Consider the following 22254-nt stretch of genomic DNA (forward strand, 5'->3'; position numbering starts at 1 on the left):
CCACCTACGTCACAATTTGTCTAACTTATATAATCCTGCCCCTCACGTCAACCCATGACTCGGAAGTTAAGCAGAGCTGCATTGTTGGATGCACAGAATACCATTAGCAACATTAGTTTCTGATTGTGGGGTATTCATGCTTGACCATGTGTCTACTGCATGCGCCACATGCACAGTGTCGGTACGCTAATTGTATGCAATAATGTACGTATGAAGTGCCGCATCCATCAGTGAAAATACAATCCATGCTTTAACTGTCATTTTTTCCCCCCTCACATTCTGGCCTAGCAGTAGTATGAGCATTGGCCCCGCAGTAGATGATTGGTGGAAAAAGACCCCACGCTAAAAAAAAAAAAAAAAAAAAAAAAAGCTTTAAATCTTGATCGTTTGACGACAACAAGCCGCACACTAACGTTACTAGGACACCTGGGAACTGGAAAACCTGTAAAAACTCATTTTTAAGTGGCACATCAATGATAAAAGCATCCCAATGGCTTTCGGTGTGCATCACGTTACGTGAAGTCTTTTTATTGGAACTTTTGCAACCTGCGTACACAGGTGGAAAACATCACAGTTGAGGAGTGGGAGGGGACGGGGGGAGGGGGCGACGGGGGGGCTGTCGCTGAAGAGCAAAAAAATCTTAGGGAAACCCCCACCCAAAAAAAAATGTCTTGTTTAAAATGCCCACTTGTACCTTATATTTCTATGTTCACACATGCATGCGTTTCCCGGCTTTGAAAACATGCAAAGTAACGACGAAACGTTTCGCTTGGCGCGTTAAAATCAAAGAAAAAAAGCAGATGATAAATAGAAGCTATGTACATATATATAATACATATAAATATATAGCTATATATTTATATATATATAAAAGCCAGGGGTGGGCAAACTTTTGCTGACGGGTCAAATTTGAGTTTTAAAACAAGATAGATGGGCCAGGCCATTCGCTGACGAGATGAATACACTAAAAAAATTCACATATCTAAAATATGTAAAGGTTTATCTGTAACTATCAAACAATAGTTCATTTTCACTTTAAATTGCAATCAACTAATCAATTATTTGTTAACCAACTTAATAAATGTGTTAAATGTACATGTAAAAATATTTCTATTATGTAATTAAAAAATCTTCTCATTATTTAATTTTATAGTTAATTAACCAATATCTAAAAACAAATTTGAAACAGAATTACATGTACATGATAATTTTACTAATACTTTTTAAATTATTCACACTAAATCAACCATTTTTTAATTTCTAATTGATTTAATATAATTATCCAACCAATTTTTCAATAAAAAAATAAAAGCCATTAAAAGTATATTTAAAGAATTTTAGTTTACTGATGATTTTATCATTAGTTACAGTAAATCAATTAAACAATCAGTGAATGATAACATAAATAAAAGGGTGTGACTACATTTTAATTAACCAATTTTTATGGGGGACGGGGGGGAAATCAGAAAATTTCTACATGAAAAGTTGTTTTTCCATTTTTGCAAATAGTTATAATAAGTTTGCAAAAACCTTTTCATGTCATCATGGGGTGTTGAGTGTACAATTCAGATTTATTTAGACTGAGTTTTGGACTAAGGCTGTAAAATACAATATGGAAAAAAAGTGAAGCATCAACAATATTTTTCAGATGCACCATAACTAATTTGTGGGCCGGATTACAAAAATTCCCAGGCCCATATGTTTCTCCAGGCCCATACTTTGCCCACCCCTGATATTAGCTCTTTTTCTAGAAGTGTGCATTTGGCAAAGCTTTTGAATAAATCATCAGCAGTGATGATAAATAACATTTAGATAAGATAAATAGATTATATAGTTTTACTTTTGTCAGGGTGGTGGAATTAACACGCTTTTGTTGGGAGGAAGCACCGATTTTTGGGGGGCCGTGGGTGGGCGACGTTGGTCCGGGCGTCGGCGATCACAAGTAACACGACCAGTAGATGACGTTGAAGAAGAGGAAGGAGAAGGGGAAGAGGGCGCGGGCATAAAGGTCCACACGCTTGGCGGCCGACGGGATGACTGGTTTGGGGGGCGGCGGCTTCTTGTTGTTCTTGGCCTGCGATTTGCCGCCGCCGCCGCCGGCCGTGTTGATGGGCTTGCCGTAGCAGTCAAAGTTCGACAGCTCAAAGTCCCGCGGGAGCGAGCCCACGATGCTGAAGTCGTTGGTGCGCAGGTCCGACTTGGAAGTGCACACCTTCTTGCAGCGCGTCTCCGCCACCTGGAATGATAAACTGATTTCAACATCTATAAGCAAATGAGCCACTGAGAACTACAGTGGGCTAATTCCGACTTTAGGCATGTCTTTCAGATGAATCATGGTCGAAAACAAGTTTTGCTTCCAGTTTTGACATATGAGGGTCAGCCCATTGTTGCACTTAGCACTTTATTTTTAAGCTTGGGTGTTTAGTGCACCCGCATGTTGGCATGAGTGAATGTTATCATCTTTCATGAAACAGTGATAGATATGACGGACGCCTGGACTAAGACCATTGGGCGGCAATCGTTCAATTTTAAATTACGCTCCTGCAAAATGACAAAAATGGAGTTGGCCCACTCTAGTTTGCAGTGGCTCGAATAACGTAATGCATACGACAAGGAACCCCTGTTTTTATTTTGTATGCATTTAAAATTACTTAATGTACATTTTAATCCTTTAGCATTTATTCTTATACATTGATGTAATTGTAATGATCTAGTATTTTATTTGTATGCATTTTTGTATTTAATTTACTCTTGTTTGTGTTTATTTGTATTATCTGTGCACTTATAAGGAATTTTGAATTCATTAAGCATTTTTATAAATTTTCAAATTTATTTTTAAAAACCAAAAAAATATGCATTTGTTTTTGTTTAAACATAATTTTATTATTATTATTATTACATTATTTAAATTCACATATGATTTTTTAAGTAATTTAATATTTGTTAATTCAAATATTATGGCTATTAATTCAAAGTTGGAAAAGTTTCCCTTATTTAGATTTGAATCTGACATCTTATGATCAACACAGTTGTTGCGGTTTTGTACATTCAGATAGGACCAGTGTGAAAGGGGGCTCATCAGGATCCATGGGCGAATGGGAACACAGCTCAAAGAACACATCCAAATGTTGCATACATGCCATTCATCACATGAAAAAAGAGATGGTTGCTCTGTGTATTTAAAATGACTTTTTCTTTAGTATGTAGAAAGGTATTACACTAGATTTTTTATAGCTCCAATTAAAGAGTTGCATCTAAAAAATGCTGCTCAGTTTGGAGTAAAAGTTGTCCGATTTACTTGGTTGAGCTATTGCACCGGGGAAGTCTATACTGTATGTAGTTAATTACACTGGGCGAAGGGCAGACCCTTGAGGAACTCCATCAAGGTACACTCATAGCAGTAAGATTTTGGCCAGTGAAATTTCAAAAAGAGTGGGACTAGCCATTTCTTCTCGTGCCATTGCTCCACCATTAGGATGTGGACTTCCCTCAAGGCCCACAGGGTGGAAACATAATGCAATCAGTGGAGTCATTAAGCTCATACGAGCTTCATTCTGGTGATTTGCTTTTGACAAGCACTTCTCATTAAAGCACAATGGAAGTGGCGCAATCGTCCTCAAAGATGACTAGCGAAGACTCCAGAGGAACATTCACTTCTATTAGTGCACAATTGGATGGATGAATGAATGACAAACTCACAGTCACACTTGAGTCACATAGAGTCCACCGATTTTCCGATAGATTAGATTCCACTGGTTTGCATTTAATTACATCTGAGCTGCTTGTAACATATCTCAATTTCAACATTTAAACTTTACTGAAAACCCTAATTTGAAACCCTAACCTTTGCTGAAACCATCATTTGATTCCCTAAGCCTGGCTGGAACTGTAATTTAGTACCTTAACCCTGGCTTGAAACCCTAAGTTCAAATGCTACCCTTATAACCCTACTTTAAAACAATTACCCTGGTTTACAACGCTAACATGAAATCCTCACCTCGTCTTAAAACTCTAATTTGAAATGCTAAAATGGCTCAAAACTAAAAACATGGCTTAAAATCCTAATTTGAAGCCTTACCGCACCCCTAAAACCTAATTTGAAATCCTAACTTCAAACCCTGAACCTGTCTGGAACCCTAATTTGAGACCCTACCTAACTTTTGCTTATGAGCCTATCCAATTGGAAAGATGAATGACATGAACGGATCACACCTGAGTCTTGACTGTTGAGTTACCTAGACATTTTGCTTTTGGGTTCTTGCTTGTTTTGCATTTAGATTACTAACCTGCCGAAACCCAACGGTGATGCAATCCCTAAAGTCCTTAAATATAACGACTTATAAAATATGGGGAAAGGCATGCTGCGCGAATTGCGGCGGGATGCACTGACATGCAAGGTGCTGACATGGAGCGGCGTTCCCCCGGTGCCATTGACGGTGTTGTTCCTGGCGGCGGCGTTGGCGGCGCTCTTGCCCACCGCCTTCTCCTTGGATGCTATCTTGGCCTTCTCGGCCTCGATGCGCTTGGGGCTGTTGAGCATGACCTGCACCACGGCGTACTCCACCAGGGAGGCGAATCCGAACAGCAGGCAGGCGATCAGCCAGACGTCGATGGCCTTCACGTACGACACCTTTGGAAGCTCCGAAGCCAGGGACGTGCACTCAGAAGACAGGGACAGCACGGACAGAATGCCTGGGGGTGAAGAAACATAACAGAGGACATTGCGCTTAGGAAAACACAATTTCAATAGTAAAAAAAAAATGTTCATCACAATATCAAGAAGAACCCTTATTTGAAATTCCTCATTTGAAACCCTAGCCTTTGCCTAAAAAAACATAACCTTTGCTTTAAACTGTAATTATAAACTCTAAACTTTAAAGTCTAATTTAAAATCCAAATCCTGGCTTGAAATTCCAAACCCTAATTTGAAAGTTTAACACTGGCTTCAAACCCTACTTTGAAAGCCTAACCCAGCCTCACCCTAAATGTGAAACCCAATTGTACTGTTGTATCAAAATGCCAATGATGTGGCATCGTATTGGAATGAATGCCATCAAATCTGTGAGCGTGTAGTACTCGTAACAGATTTACCATGAATATATAGCGCATGAATGCATCCTCGGCTGTTATCAGGAAATACACATCCTTAGTCCAAACAGGCCGAAAGCCTGTTCCTGTGAGCACCACAGCAATTAAGACTCATGGTTGTTCCTTCACTAGGACAACTGATAGCCTCAAATGACCTGCTAACTTCTTTGTAGGGGATAGCCCACCAAATCGCAGCATAGGTGGCCATTTTAATCCCCCCATTAACCAGCGTCACTCCCCTTTACTAACGGAATGTTTCTGCGGGGACACACTAAATACATATGACCGCCCCCTCATTAAAGATGGTTGTTTTAATCACATTGCAGCTTCCCCCCCCCCCCCAATGCGCTTATGACAGGTTGCTACATTCCCTTGGAGCAACTTTAGACTCTTACACACACATACACAGAGTAACAAATGAGAGTGGTGGCACACACCTGAGTGTTGAGTGACCTGCAGTGATCCCATTTAGAGAGGAGTGACGAGGACGCGCCCATGCGGAGTGGAGGTGATGATGACACATGAGGGAGGTGATGATGGACGACTGGAGGCAGGATGGAGGACGCGTGAAGGCACAGGACCAGTGGATCAGTGGATGACAATGCAAGTCATGCACACCTTCTCTGAAAACCCTTGATACTAAGAAACTGCTTGAAACTGTCATTTGCACACACCCTTGAATTATTATTGTGAAACCCTAACCCAAGTTTGAAACTTGAATGCCAAACCCTACAATAAAACCCTGACCTTGGATTTTTAATTTGAAATGTTAAACCTAGCTTGGAACCTTGATTTGAAACCGTACTTTGGAACTGCCGCCCCGGCTTGAAACTTAATCCAGACTTGGCCCTTATACAGTATTTGTTTGAAACCCTAATTTGAAACCCTAACAGTGGCCTGAAACCCTAACCCAAGCTAAAAGCTTAATTTGAAACCATACTTTAAAATCCTAACCCAGGACTGAAACCCCAATTTGAAAACCGGAAGAATATTTAAAACCATAATTTTCTTTTCAAACCCAACTTACACCTCCATATGTATGCAGAAAACCTTACTTTGAAATCATAACCCTGGCTCGAAATCTTAACCCACAATTGAAACCCTAACCTTTGCCTCAAACCCTAGTTTGAAACCATAACACTAAAGTGAAAATTCCAAACCATACTTTGAACCCAACCCTCACCTGAAACCCTAACTGAGGCTTAAAACCGTAATGTGAAACCCGAACCCTGGCTTGAAACCCTGACCTTTGCATGAAATCCTAAATTGAAAGCGTTACCTAACCTCCGTTCGAAACCCTTATGTGATTTAATTTGATTACCACTCGACTCTGACACGATTGCTCCACAATATCGTATCGATGTTTATGCTCCCTTCAGCCTCATTCTGCTGCATTCCTCCATAATGATTCTTTTCATTCAATTCGGAGTCTGATGCTTTTAGAAGTCACCTTATCATGAACGAGACAATGTTGCGCTCCAGTTGCTGCTATCTTTTCAGGAAGCCACTTGCCCCTGAACACGTGTACACAGTCCTAGGCCTTCTTTGCTCCGTGAAGGACTTCAATCCCATCTGTCAACCACATCTGTTATGTATTGGTCGGTGGCATCCAGAGGCACACGTGCGGACGGCTGCTAGATTAAGTCCTTCGCGCCGTTCAGGTGATTGATGGCACAGTTGCGGCCGTGAAAGAATCAGTGATCCGCCAAAACATACAAACCCGCCCCCCTAGAGTTCTTTCTGTTAGTACAAGGTGGGCTTTCACACCTAACTATCTCGTTATCACAACCACCTCCGACTGATCCCCCTGGGATAATCATACATATTTTGTCAGCAGACGTGGGACGGTACACGACCTCCGAAAATAGTCGCCTTACCCAACGGCACTCGTGCAGCACTGGCGTCGGGGTTGATCCAGAAGGACAGCCAGGAGAGCACCACGATGAGCAGCGTGGGCGCATAAACGCCCATCATGTAGAAGCCCACCTGTCGCCTCAGGGTGAAGATGACCTCCACGCAAGTGTAGTAGCCTGCCAGACCAGAAGTGACAGACTGTATGTCTCATGGAACAACACACAAAACACGATTTAGGTTTACGTTCTGAGTATATGAACAAAAGTATTGGACTTGTTCAAACACTAACTGGTTGATTAAAGAAAAAACAACACGTTGAACAAAAACGACACGAAACACGGCTGCCCTTCCTTCATTCCTAATGCTACTGATTTCTCACTCGGTCTTGTTCTCACCCCTTTAAATTATCGTTGTTAAGGCCACATACATTTCAATTGATTAAAGAAAAATAGAACACACTTAACTACCCTTTTCTATTCAACACAACATACCATTTCTTAATATCCAGCGCTGCTACTCCCTCGCTCTCTCTCTCTTGCTCACCTACTTAAACTGTTATCACGAGAGCTGGAATTTTGACACGGTAATTTCAATTAATTAACTCAAGGAAAAAAAAAATCCATTTAATTGAACGTTTCTATTACAAACTTTCTTCACAGCTAGTGCTGTCCATGCGTTACTATGAATACACACTGACAAAAGTGCCTCACTGTCTAGCCTCTAACATGTCCTTTACAGAGTTCGTCCAAAGGGACGTTCGATGTAATACATGAGCGCGAATCTCAAACGAGCTTTGCGCTGCTGCCTGTCACCAGCACAGTCTACCGTTGCGCCTGTCTTTGTTGCCATGGTAACCTGCATGCAGTGCAACCACAACGGTACCTGTTCCTGCGTAGAACTTGGTGCAGTTGCCGTAGTCGATGTCTTCTTGTCGGATGTCAAATTGGGGCAGGGCGATGGCGTCCATCTGCACGGGGTCCCCCGTCTGCCACATGAACTGCAGGTCGTCCGTGGTGTAGCCAACTGGATCGACACACAAAATACACACCTATTGTCGTTGGCCATGGCCTTAAGCACGACATTTTGGTTGTTGTTGTCAAACTCACAGCTTTCCAGTTGCATTTTGCACCTCTGGGTGTCCATGGGGAACAAAGTCAGGTCCAGCGGACAAGACAGCGTGACGGACAACCTGCGGGTTGGAGGAAGACATTTTTTTTGAATGCCGTTCATTTTCGCCGCAGCAGGGGACTCATTTGTGAGAGATTAATAGCGAGCATATTCTAGCTCAACAAACTATGAAATTATAGCCGCACATCATTACAACCTGTCTACAGACGCCTCTGGGAAATGATATCACTACGCTAGTGCTTTACTTTTAGATTTTGCACAGGTAATTGTGTACTGCTACGCATTCAAGTTAATTCACTGGGTGACCAAATAGATCTAATACCGAAGTGATCATTAAATCTGCAAGCAGTGAAAAATGGACCCTATATTATGGCTTATCCTCAAAATGATCATTTGATCCTGTCTCCCGCCCACTTTAGAAGGGATAGGCAAAACATCTGAGCCATTTAGTGTTGCCCATCTATTTAGGATACCGGTTTCTGATTTGTGTTCATTTGGGCAAATTCCCTAGTCGGAGTTCACTAAGGTAGGAGCTCGAGAATTCGCCCCAAAATGGCTGCTTCAAACCAAAATGGCCGACTTTCTGTTTCATCTCAGGAGTTATGTCTTTAAGATTTTTTCATGCATCCTGTTATGATAGACATATCCGCCCAATTTCACGTCGATCGGAGAAACACGGCATTCCATTGCTGTAACGATTGAATTGCAATACCTCATACTGATGAGCACGTCGCCGTTGCGGAAGATGAAGAGAAGGATGTTCTCCTGCGTGACGTCGTGGAAGTTGGCGCTCTTCTCGTTGGCAAAGAACAGGTCGGGCTTCCACAGGCATTTGAACATCTTGGGATCCACGGTGAGCGAGTCGGACTTGAAGTCCTGCGGAAGCTTGAGCCGCGGGTCGTTCCAGCGCTGCCGCAGGAAGATATTGACTCGGTAGTCCTGCCAGGTTCACCGCAGCACAACGTGTCAGTGTCCGGGGAAGGGTACATAGTTTTACCAATTTGAAATTAATTGCGAACCAAAACAGCAGCAACTGTAGAGTCACTTTTTCAAGTGTGGACTTTTGCTGCACGCTAGGTAGTATTTAAGAAGATCTTGCATTATGTGGAGATGGCATGTTGAAGAAACTATGCATAGTAAGTCTAAATGGCATCAGCCATAAACACAGGCTAAAAATCGTGGAATATTTGATCAAATTGAATGTGGCATGGCAGGCAGTGGCAGCAGTGTCACAATAACATTCGATATTCTAAGATTCCTTCTGATTCGAGTCTGAAAATTCAGATTCGATGTTCGCTTCCCCGCGCCCACTCGAATCCCAATTAGAATCAACAAGTCTACTGGCACATAAATATGATGTTGCAATATCACCCCTTAGTCAAATGCCGCGTTGACATGCACGTCTCAAACTACGTTCACCTCCTGCCAACCTTTGATAGCAACAAGCGACCGCCCCGGCAACAGTTGCCTACATGTGTTCTTCATGGAAGCATACAGTACATAGGTCATCTGATGTTCTGTAACCCTGCACTAACACACACACACATACACACATACAGACGCGCACACACTTGACTTCATAGAAGCCCTGCAGCTGCACACCAGACGGCCTCCTCACATGCAAACCCATAACCCCTAAGAAGCTGGACTAACTTGGTTCTGTCCTTCCTGCTGCAGGCCAGTGCTCCTACTAGCGGAACACACACACACACACACACACACACACACACACTAGGACAACAATCTGCTCTTCTACTCATGTTTGGCTAATTAGAACATTCACAAATTGATTGAAAGTGACAGGAGCCCTACGCAGCCTTGAACCTCTCAAGGCTGTTTGGACCACCCGCGGACCCAAAATGGAGTATTTATTGTGTAGCGCCACCTGTTGCTGTGGCAGGTGCTTGACAGGCTTGATGAACAATCGTGAGAATTTTGGACCATGGAGTCTTGTTTTTCTTTGACATTGTGATATGATATGTTTCTAGGTGTGTTTAGGGATTTTTTTTTTTTTCTCCCAGACTCACTGAGCAGTTTCACCTGCTACATCTAAGTCAGCCCCGCCCTTTTTCGCACTGTAAATCACCTTCTCACATCACAATGAGTTTGCTAAGCGCCTCGGCTTGTCAGGTCTTCGTTGGGCAATTTTTATGAGGAGTGTCGTTTCTGCGTGTATCAAGGGGAAAAAAAACAAAGAATGCTTTGTTTAGACGTACAGTCGTCACACAAAACCGCTTCAAAGCATTGAGTCAGCGAGCCAATACTGTAAGTATGTTTCTGCTTTAGCAAGATTTCAAAGGCATGCTATCATTTCTTCTGGTCCACTCGGGGTCCTGCTCTGACACACCTTTCGCCTTTGTCCAAAGGAGTAAGCCGTGGAACTCAAGCTATTTTAATTTTTTTGGGCTCGCAGTCAAGCTTCCCTTCTGGAGAGATTTAACACAACCAGCAAATCGCAAAATTGAGCCACTGTAAAAGAAAAACAACTGCCACAGCATCGAATTAGTCATCCTCGGAGCGAAAAATAGATGTGCTAACGGCAGCACTGGCGGAGGGGTGGGGGGTGTCGGGGTGGTGAATGATGAGAAGAGGGTTGTCGTGACATTGCAGACCCCACAAAGTGAAACGAGGGGAGGATGGCGGTCTCCCATTTTGAGGTTTTCTGACTTCTGTCTCACTCAAATTTCCTAGCTTGTAGGTGGCCTTAAAAGAGGACGGGAGCAGGCTGTGTGGAACAATTTTCTGACAGTTGAGGCAATATCCATGTGGATGAATATACCCACCCACCAGTCGCTATGGTAACATACATGAGCTCCAGATGGCCACAACATAAACAAACCAGTAGGGCTGTAAGATATTGGGGGGAAAAAAATGACATTGAGGTTTTTGTTTTCAACCCTATATATTGCGATGTGAAAAAATACAGGCATTCTTTTCATCCCCAGTTATACTGTATAGTCATTAGCACATTCCTGACACTATTCATTTGTTTTTAATCAATCTGTTATTTTACCCGTTTTAACACAACATGCGTTAGTTTCATCAACACGTCGCTGTGTACGCCTGAAGTTTTTTCCTTCAGTAATGTTGTATAGGTCCCGAGTCTCCACTTCCGCTCCGCGTCCCTCCCAAGTGTCATCTGCTGCGACATACGTTCATTCGTCACACACTGAACATTTACATTATGTAAATGCGGGTGTGTAACTGTTTCCCCGTGTCCTCTTTAGTAGTTATCAAGTAAAGTAAGTACCGGTATATAACACTCTGGGCTGCTCCATGTGTGTTGTTTAAAGAGTTAGAATTGACCGCAACAGCGATGCTATTTTTGTAAACAGGTCTCTCTGCTGGTCATGTCTCACATTATGAATTTTACAATTAATTCACGAACATAGCAATACAGCACACCAACATTGCAGGACCCTGCGATGTGATTAAGTGGACATGTGCTTCTCATCCAAAAATTGAGAGGTCAAATTAAGTTCACCTGTAAAGGTTATACTGTCGTGCACTTTAGATTCAACTTCAAATTTGACTATTTGTAACTTTTGATCAGCAGTGTATTGAGGACATTAGGACCTCCTTGGTTGTTCCAGTTATTGTTTCCTGTGAAGGCCTGTCCTTGAGTCTCTTCCCTTCATTAGCATTCAAAGTATCAGAAATGAAGCCATTCAATGAGCTAGGGCGTGAGAATTTGCCCTCACACTCGTGCGATAAAACACTTTTTCAGGCCCCGACCGACTGACTGACTGACTGACTGAAATATGGCTCGTCGAGCTACATGCTCACCATGGTCGTCTCCTGGATGGAGCCGAAGCTGTTGATGAAAATGTTCACTCTGTCTTCCACAGGTATTCCTGGGTTTGGAAGAAAAGAGAGCATCAGTGAGGTCATGCGGTTTGATTTGAGATCATTTTCCTTATCATAGCGGACGAGGTTTTATAACTTTGGTCAAAGGAATGTGCTGTTTTTTTTTTTTTTTTTTTTTTTAGAGAGAGCTCCTGACACACTGCTAATGGATGACTTTGTTGGGTCACTCCGGAATGGAGAACAGATGTTTCGCTCGTGGAGGCAGTCGATTAGGCTGGCAGAAGCGTGGGCCCGCTGACGACTCGTGCCAAGGAGCCCGAGGACGGAAAATATCCGAGGATCGACCCGAAGACGACTGTTGAGGACATCAGTCAAACGCTCGCTAGTTTTTCTGGGAGGTTTGTGGCGAGAGGCACAATGTTGAATGTTTATTGTACCACGCGCTGTAAAAAGTGAGAAAACTGACACTTGCCACTGTTCACTTTTTACATTTTTGGGGGATAGATATAGTTAAGAAACACCTTTTATTCTTCCTCTGCATTTTACGCATCGTAGTGGACACAGCAAACGCGCATCAAAACAAAATTAAGTTGTCTTCTTCCAAAAATAGTCCGATAATTGTTTAAAGATGGCTCAAGCATTTTAACTGGTGGAATCTACCTCAGCCGACATTGGTCAGATACCAAAATCAATAGGGTGCCGGCACCGATATTGTGTAGGACGATTATGCCCACGAGTTGACTTTACAATCGTGATGGGTCGAGAGGCGACACGGAACGAGGAATTGTACCCATCAGATGTGTACGCAACTAAACTTGCAAAGAGGTGAAGAGTTTCTTGTAAATTTCCACGGGATTTAAGATGGGGAATTTTGCAACTATTCCAAATCTTTCTATGGGAATTAACTGAAAATTGAAGGTCATTTAAAGGTGGAGTTTGGAGTTTACAAACTACTATCAAGATTTGAATGTAGCCTTGTTTTCATTTTTGAACGAATGATGGTGTCATCCTAACCATCACTGTTCAGTCATTGACTAGATGACTTTGAAATGATATTTAAGTGTTTTGGGATCATACAAAATTTATGTAAACCTTTTTTTTTTTTTTTTTACTGTTTATGAAATGTAAACACATTACAGAAAGCCCTGGAAATTGGAGAAACAGTAGGAAAATAGGAAGTAGGAAAATCTGATCTCGGAATGTAACGTTGACCATCCTTACGTATTTTGAGCATCCATTCTGAACACAGCTTCGATACATTTTCCCTCAAATCACAGCATGCGTGTGAATCTGAGACATCTCCGAACTCTCAGAAGCTGTTGGGAAATTAGCATGACACCGGCGATCCGGCGGCCTTCATAAAAGCCAGGCAGACAGATGGAGGAGATGAAGAGAAATTCGGACTTACCTTTGAAGTTGGGCCGTATTCTGGGATCGTAGCTGATCAGTAACCTATTCAAGATGTTACTAGTGGAATTGGCAGGAACACGGGCCAGATCTTCGGATGACAGTTGCCTGCAAACAAACAAAAGAAGGAGAGCGTAGGGCAGTCACATTCCTGCTCTCCTCTCTGATTGAATTAGGACTTCAGGAGGGACTACCAGTGGTGGATTCCATTAGCGTCTGGCTACAATGGGACCACCCAAACAATGCGAATGGACATAAAGTGACGTGATCCGTCTTTCAGCTGGGGAACCGACGAAAACATCTGAATCACTTCAAAAGACTTAACATCCACGCATCAAGCATGTCTATGTTAAAGGAGACGTGATGGAAAAGTTCATTTTGAATGTCTTGTATACAAACAGTTACCAATAGTCTCTTGAGTGCCTGCCCTCCCATAATATGTGAGGTGAAACCCCCAAAAATGGTTCACTTGCCTATTTCTGAAAATGTGGCTGAGCAAAGCTTTCAGAATTTTGTTAAGATTGCGATGACATAGTGCATCTAATTTGCACAATTCCACTCCCACACCAAGTTTCTCCACCCATGACTTGACAGCCAGGCTGAGTGAAGATCCAGCATTCGTCTAGGTTGTGGACATGAGGCTTGGGGGGGGGGGGGGGTATTTGCATTGGGCACTGTATCCGCTGCAATCCGCTAAACCAATTGACAAGTCAAATTCTGCAGAAGGTGTTGAAGTGCTGTGAAAATACAATCCATGCTTCTTCTGTCTTTATGGCTGCACGCCTTGTCACAACACCCTAGCTTTTTCCCTGTCATCCCAGTAGAGCAAAGCTGAAAATGTTGTCCTACCTTGAAAATACGACTTTCTCAAATATACAACTTCATCCATCCATCCATTTTCTCCTCACTAGGGTCGCGGGCGTGCTGGAGCCTATCCCATCTTATTTTTCCAAAAACTGACTTTGAATCCAAAATACCCATTTTTTGCTGAAATGTTACTTTTTCTGAATATATACAACCTTTGTCTTTTTTTTCTTGAAAATATAAAACTTATTGAAATCTAAAATATACTTTTTTTCTCAAATGACTTTTTTTTCTCTAAAGAATATACTTTTATAATCAAATAGACTTTCCCCCCCCCCCCTAAAAAGGATTAGGATTATCCGTTTCTATCAGTCACTTCCCCTGACTGATGGTCTGATGTTTTCATATCAAGAATCTGCACACACACACACACACACACACACACAATCTCTTTTGCGTTTGAAGCAAGCCGCCGCCGCAACATATGATAAGAGTGCAGATTTTTGGGATGTTTGGATGGCGGAGGCGGAGAGGCAGCAGGAACAGCTCTGGCAGACGAGCAGAGAAGAGAAGAAGAGAAAGCCTTCCCCCCTGTGGGTGGCAATGAAACCTCCTGCCAAAGAACCCCCCAAGCACTTTACATGTCATTATATAAACGTTATCCCTCACATCCCCCGGAACGGTGTGAGCGCTCTGCGGGAATGTTGCGGGAGTGTGTGTGTGTTGTTGCCATGATCAAAGTCAAACGCAAAATTCCCGTCCGACAAACCTCCTCCTTTTCCAAGTCTCGATCTTTTAACAAGCACTGCAGCTCAAGTGAAACCAAGTGGCTCCACAAAAGACGTGACGTATGTTATACAGCTTGCGCTGCATTTGTTACCATTTAAGGCAACTTTTCAATATACTGTATATACAGTATACATACATATAGATATACTGTATTTTGAGTGCAGGGGTCCCGTTGGGACCTTGATGTACATTTGCCGCTTTATTTGGTCAAACAAATGACTTGCCGACTCTCCCGTTTATTCTTCCCGCACATCATTACGGTACACTGTGGGAGCCAACTTTCACTTTGTGGAAAATATCAAGTCAAGTCAGGAGTGTCAACTGCTTTTTTCGACCCCACTCGTTAATATGACGTAACAATAAATTGGAATTTGGACCAAATCCTAAGGATTGTGGGAAGATTAATATCCATACAGCAAATAGGGACTGAAAAACACAAATAATTGACGACCCCCCTCAAACATTCAGAATTGCATATATTCATAGTTTAAACCCGACATTTACGGTAACACAAACTACAGTCCTGGAACAGTTTATCATTTTAAACTCATCTTACAACATTACCCTTAAAAATAAATAATTACAGACGATTGTTTTTTTATTTTTTTTCAATGCACAGCAAGTACATGCACATACTAGGAAGACTCGTAACTTCCTCCGCTAACAACCCACGCTAAACTTGGCCCCTTCCCTCTTCTCTGTTGAGATGTCACAGCAACATACGTACTTCCTTGACACCAATGTACAACTTCCCTACTAGATGCCATCTTGTGGCATCTTACGGTGTGACAGAAAACGCCACAAAACCGCAAATAGGTGAGTTTTCAGCAAACAACTGGGGATGGGAAGCACAAAAAATAAATAAATACAGGAATTTGTGAAGAGTGAACGGTGAAAATGTGGGGACGACTGTTGTCCTTTTTGATTTTGTTTTAAACACCACATGAACTAGACATTCTTTGTAATAATATACTGGTAACATTCGTCAAGAAAGTAATCGAACTGGATGCGGCACGAGTTATAAGTTCTGTGTCGCTGTTGTGTTAGTTGGTCGTACTTACGACGGGCAGTAAACCTGCTTCCCTTTCTTCTTCCCCTTCTTGGTTCCCTTCTCTTTGGCAGACGCTCCCTGGAGGCAAACGCACAGGACCAGGAGGAAGACCACCAGTTTCTTCTTGACGCCCATCCTGTGTGCGAGTGGAGCCTGGCGGGGTACGAAAATACAAATGAAGAAGACACTTTAAAAACTGTACAGATTATTCTTTTTTTTCTCTCTTACCATAGAAACGTCGAAAAATACGAACAGAACAGAATCGTACAACTTGGTGGGAAGGAGGCCAGCAATATAGTAACTGTATGGTATGAGGTACTACTTTTTGCCACGCAAGCACGTTGGTGGTGGTATCAAAAGGGGTGGGGCTAGCAGGAGGGCAACATATTTATTGGTGGATGGGAAATGTTCACGTCCAGAATGGGAAGAAGGTAAAACATAAAACAAAGCTTCTTACTTGGATTGAAGAATGAAGAAAATCGGATTGTTCATTTGTAGAAAATAAATGGAAAAAGGCTACTTTTACAACAACTACTATGACTAACACCACTACAGCAGACTACTGCTACTGAAGTGAACCAAACCATCTTATTTAATGGAAACCTGGGCTTCTAAACTGTACCTATTGTCAAAAATGTCACTTTTTATGCGTAGCAGACATCCAAAAATGTAAACAAATCAAAGTGACAGGCTCCAAGCGTAAAACCAATCAATTATGAGTACCGCGACTGATTCATAATTCGGGTGTAGTCGGAGCAATGCGACCTCTAAACTGGAGGGCGCCGCAAATTAGTGTCCACTTAGACGTGCAGTCGAGTGTAGGACTTCCATAATACGCGCCGCCATCATCAATATCATTTGAACCTGTGTGTACTGTTGAGCGTAAAGCCAACCCTTCGCCCCCATGCGAGGGAATACAAACACAGCACATCTATTAAGAGGCAGGTCATGTATGCTGCAAAAGGAGTCATAAATCAACCGTGTGACGCAGTCGCCTTTGTAACGTTGTACATTATTGCGATATCGCAGCCAAACCTGCAGCCTGCACATGAACTGTCAGTTTATTGCGGAGATGAGTCGACTCCCTTGGCCCAGACTTTCTACCCACTCCTTGCTTGGCTCATTAATCGTCATATTCATAAGTAGCCGTCATCGCCATCGCCCAGTTCGACACCTTTTAACTCCACTTTTTCCCTCGCTAGGTCAGTGCGGTTTCATTAATCAAGACAGGAGTCCGAGCTGTCTTTCTATTCACTTCCACCGAAGTCAAACCTTGGTAAATCTCTACCAGAATGTAAAAATATCTTCTTTGGCCCATGTCGCACCTCTCCACTAAGCTTCTTCGAAAAAGATGAAGTAGTTTTGGTTGGCTCAAATTTGGAGTGCAAATACACAAACAATATTGCCTATGACAAATAAATAACAAAAACAAATCTGCTGGTAGTTTATGATTCCAAGTAGGGATGGGCGAGTACCGATTATCAGGTATCGTTATTGGGCCCGATACCGGCCGTATTTCAAGATATCGGGGACTCCTAAATACTAAAGTGATTGATCATTTCCCACGTAGCCGACAACACTCAACACTGCCTTTGTAACAAGCGGTATTCCATTCAGGTTTTCAATTAAAGACACAATTATAGCTCTGTCGTCAACTTCAGGCACTGCCGGTAATAGAGTCCACTTCATAGAGAGGGGGAAGAGAGAGAGAAAAAAAAAAAAAAAGAAGCTGTTGACAAATCATTAAAACGTTGTCGGACATGCCTTCAAGCCTGCTAGCCAACCGCAAATCTTTCACAAGTGACTTTGCCTCGAGCTGAAGTCGTCTCTCTGCGACCAATGAACAAGATCGCCCTCGTTCTGTTTGATCACGTCAGTGTTTAAAGAGCAGACGGTGTCACGCGGAATGGTAGAGGCAAACTGACACGCATGCATTAATGGACTTATCTAATGCTGAGAATATTGGCACTTCATTCCAATACGTGCATGTTTTCGGAATGTGGAAGGAAGCCAGAGTAACGAGATTTAAAAATAATAATAATAATAAGAAGAAGAATCACTCAAGCTATGAACATGCAAACTCCACTCCGGCAGGCCTCAGCAGAGATTCAAACCCCCGAAACTCAGAACGGGGACGCAAAATGTGCTAACCACTCAACCACTGTGCTGCCGAATACAGCACAATATTGTTAATAATATATACAGTAATTCCCCGCAGTATTCACGGTTCACTATTCACAAAGTCACCAATTTGCATTTATTATTTTTTTTTTTTTGACTGTGGAATTATTCCACAGCTATTTGCTGAAAAACTCATCTATTCGACATTTTTGTACTCTCTCTGAAATGTCAAAAAATACCACCAAAGCCCTGTCTAAATAGGAAAGCAGTAAATTCATTGGTATCAAGGAAGTAGGCTCTCGACTGAGACGGGAGATCTGTAAGTATGAGATGAGATGAATTTAGCCTGGGTTGTTAGTGGAAGTTATTGAGAGACTTTGTATTTCCGGGTGCCTTTTTCAAACTCAAATCAACGGTAAGCCATTTATTTTCGACGGTACTTTTTTATTTTATTTTTTTAGAGCACTCAAACAACACGCACTGCCGTAACAAAGTGCTGTACATAGGAATCAACATAAAAAACACAAGAACAAAATAATAAGAATAAAAAAATAAATATAAAATAAAAAATCATGAAGTCATAGTTTGTAATATATTAACAGTATAAATAAATAAAATATTAAATATTTATGCAGGCAGTTATTTAGAAGGAAAAAAAAGTGAACCGTGGGCGTCAAGTACTGTGTGCTAGTAGTGATGCTAAATAAAGTATACGTTTAATACAGTTAATATGTATGTTGAGCTGGTCTCTGTATCGAAAACATTTATATATCATTAGATTAGATATATTACATATAATATTAGATAGTACTGGAGGTGGAGATGTAGTAATGTGTACAATTTCTGGCCTTGGAGGAGGTGAGCTCTCCCATACCGTTCAAGTGAAGCTACAAGTCTTGTGTTAGCTTGTGCAGGTGCACCTAAATGTCGTGTCAACATATTAACAGGCGACAAGCAGCATTTAATTGCATGCGTGCAACACAGGCTGCTGCTGCATCGGAAAACAAACAGCGACCACCATGTTGGGAAGGGATGGCACTGGGACGCCAGCACACGCAAACACGTACACAAGGACCCGCACTCCCTCCCTCCCTAAAATGGCGGCCAGGACACGTCACGAACGTAAACATTACGAGCATTACGTCAAAACGTTTAGTCTTATTCGTCACCTGTCAGACGTTTGTCGAAAAAGTCCCCTCCGAACCGACCGGCGAAAGCTTGCTGGGGCTAATCGTCGTTAACGCCGCCTTCCCGACCAGTCGCTGCCGCTCCTTTCCATGCTCCTTCCCTCCGGGGGGCTTTAAAGCAGCCTCTTTTAGCGAGCTGCTATCTTTAAAGGAGACTCACATCATCGCGCCCAAGCGACATCTTGACTGTGTTGTTGTTGTTTGGGATATATTTCGGCTGCTCTGGGAAGCCCAAGATGGAGGCTCGCTGGCTGCTACCTGTCATGCAACATGCGCAGAAGCGGATGCGCAGAAGGCCTCGTCCCATCAGCACCACGGAGAGAGTACTCGCCCCTAGCCCAGCCCCCTCCCATCGATCACGTGACTGGCTGAGGACGAATCAGCGAGACACCGACGCACTCCCGGGACGCTTCAGGCGTTACACGGAAGCCCAGAATGTGTCGTCACGGATTCCGTGGGGGAAAGCATATTCATGGGATGATGTAAAATGGATTCATTGGTGTGCTTGCTTGGATTTTATGTATGCAATGAATCTTCACATATAAGGACATTTGGAACAGTCACTCGGGTGTTTTGTGTGGGAAAGGTGTGATTTCAAACGGTCACCGAAGGCAACACCTGACCTGCCCAGTCCAAAGAACATGAGTACTCAAAGGCCACATTTTATTTTATTTTGATAAAGCAATGAAAAATCATTGTTTAAAAATATATATGTAAACTGGTTTAGTTCACATTTTTACTTAAAATGCATTAACTTTGGATTTTTAGTGACATTAATCAATGAAAATAATTTATTTAAATGAAAACATTGCAAGACAAAAACTACTGCTAAATTATTGCAACAAATATTCTAGAACTTTTGATACACATGAAACATACCAACAAGTTAACTTCTGAATGGCTTTAAAAAAAAGAAGAATAATAATTAATTAATTAAAGGTTTTGGAGTTCACATTTTTACTTAAAATACATTAACTTTGGATTTTTAGTGACATTAATCAATGAAAATAATTTATTTAAATGAAAACATTGCAAGACAAAAACTACTGCTAAATTATTGCAACAAATATTCTAGAACTTTTGATACACATGAAACATACCAACAAGTTAACTTCTGAATGGCTTTAAAAAAAAGAATAATAATAATTAATTAATTAAAGGTTTTGGAGTTCACATTTTTACTTAAAATACATTAACTTTGGATTTTTAGTGACATTAATCAATGAAAATAATTTATTTAAATGAAAACATTGCAAGACAAAAACTACTGCTAAATTATTGCAACATGAAACATACCAACAAGTTAACTTCTGAATGGCTTTAAAAAAAAGAATAATAATAATTAATTAATTAAAAGTTTTGGAGTGGCCAAGTGAAAGTCTGGACTGGAATCCGTTATTGCGCGAAAACCCTCCAGTGTTGCTGCATTCCAACAATTCTGCAAGGAAGAGTGGGCAAAAATATCTCCACAGAGATTTGAAAGACTCATTGGCAGTTATAGACAACGTTTGATTTTCAGTTGTTGATTCTGAGGGTGGCTCAACCAGTTATTAGGTTTATTGGTGACATTACTTTTTCCACACAGGGCCAGGGAGATTTGAATATTTATTTTTCTCAATAAAAAAATACCTGACTTTATGTATTGCCCTGACTGCTGTAGCTATAGAGGAAATGGGTGAGAAATAAAGAAAAGCGTGTGGCTATTTGAGAGGCTCTCTGCTGCACTTTTATGTATTTCGGCGACAGAGACTCCCCACGCTTTGCTTTTTAGCCACAGGTACATATGAAATTTTCGCTTCATACCGGGAAAAGTCATTTTTGTTGTGAAAGCTCATGTGATACGACATAGTATTTGGGATTGGCTGTTACATCTGGGATGTTGCGATGCGTTCACCTGTGATTCAAAATTGGAATCGCTGCAAAATTAGCGGCCGACGGCCGGCAACTCGCGGAAACTAAATGCATTCATTGTGCCAGATGTTCTTTAAAAATGAATAAGATACTTGTTCAGAAGAGCGATAATCCACGAACATTCACAGACCAAGGGTCTAAATTAGCGGGGCTGCAATGACTATTGATTTGCCGCCTGGCCTCAGCTCCACCATAGCGAAAATCAATCGGGTTTTTGCTGCGACTGAAAAAGGAGAAACCGGCAAAACACGATATTAGAAACTTGATACAAAACAACCATTTTAAAAATGTTTTGAAGAGATTTATTTTCATCACAATGTTTTTGTAATTACTTCTTTTAATCGCATTCATTTGATTTAACCTCATTTAATTGTATTTTTTTGTTGTAATCTTATTCATTTTGATCACATTTATTGTATTTAATCATTGTGTTTTACTTTCATTTTGAACATTGATTTCCACAAGCAGTTCCCGTCCTTGCTGCTCAGTAAAATATCGTTCAAGCATGTTTTGCTTTTTCTTTAGCTTTGTGTGTGCGCGTGTGTGGTTTTTAGATGATACCCATAGAACAGGAAATGGAAAGTATTGCAATGGAAGCAAAAGCCCAAGTGTAATACATAAATATACTACACAGAATAAGTGCAATATATTCAATATGCACTAAGATGCAATCATAAAAACAACTGTGTAAAAATTTGAAACAGCAACAAGAATACAATTTCACATATTACATATTTTGAGAATGTTTTAAGATGAAAAATCAACAACATAGCTACAGTACTCCTTCACCTGCTGCTAGGACAACACTGCCGTCCGTATGTTTCATTTGTCACCCTCCTTCCATCAAAGTCTTCCCTCTCTAACCGTACATGACCCCCCCCCCCCAAAAAAAAATGTGGGCTTTGTTTCTAATTTGCCATGTTTATTATACGTCTTTGCATCAAAGCCCGACGCGTCTCGTTCGGACCACCGTGAAAGTCGCCAGTGAAAACGAGACAAAATAGTCCTGCAGACCAAACCAGGAGAGCTGGACGGATGTGTGTGTGTTTGTGTGTGTGCGAGAGAAAGAGAGAGAAGGGGGGGATTCCACAATGTTGAAGTGCTAAC

At 41.7% G+C, this 22254-nt stretch overlaps 1 protein-coding gene across 2 annotated transcripts; it reads right to left on the minus strand.

The window, feature by feature from the left end:
* Positions 1-491: 491 nt before the first annotated feature.
* Positions 492-19567, minus strand: glrbb (glycine receptor, beta b). Of its 2 annotated transcripts, none has more exons than XM_061788218.1 (10): positions 19219-19551; positions 15939-16081; positions 13286-13392; positions 11857-11924; positions 8783-9009; positions 8049-8131; positions 7825-7965; positions 6966-7118; positions 4391-4692; positions 492-2236 (listed from the first exon to the last, which is right to left on the minus strand). In XM_061788218.1, exons 2-10 carry the CDS (start codon positions 16061-16063, stop codon positions 1937-1939), a joined length of 1506 nt encoding a protein of 501 aa, XP_061644202.1. In that variant the 5' UTR covers positions 16064-16081; positions 19219-19551; the 3' UTR covers positions 492-1936. The 2 variants fall into 2 exon arrangements, with proteins under 2 accessions (XP_061644202.1, XP_061644203.1); XM_061788219.1 differs by lacking the exon at positions 492-2236 and adding an exon at positions 5526-5632 and having other exon boundaries at positions 4472-4692; positions 19219-19567.
* Between the last annotated feature and the right edge of the window lie 2687 nt (positions 19568-22254).

This window comes from Phyllopteryx taeniolatus, chromosome 10 (assembly GCF_024500385.1).
Source record: "Phyllopteryx taeniolatus isolate TA_2022b chromosome 10, UOR_Ptae_1.2, whole genome shotgun sequence".
Classification (NCBI taxonomy): domain Eukaryota; kingdom Metazoa; phylum Chordata; class Actinopteri; order Syngnathiformes; family Syngnathidae; genus Phyllopteryx; species Phyllopteryx taeniolatus.

Excerpts from the sequence above, each read along its gene's own strand:
- glrbb (XM_061788218.1), bottom strand. The coding sequence starts at position 16,063 with ATGGGCGTCAAGAAGAAACTGGTGGTCTTCCTCCTGGTCCTGTGCGTT. Across the intron at positions 13,393-15,938 it reads AAGCAGGTTTACTGCCCGTC|GCAACTGTCATCCGAAGATC; the intron begins GTAAGTACGACC and ends GTTTGTTTGCAG. Across the intron at positions 11,925-13,285 it reads AATACGGCCCAACTTCAAAG|GAATACCTGTGGAAGACAGA; the intron begins GTAAGTCCGAAT and ends TTCCAAACCCAG.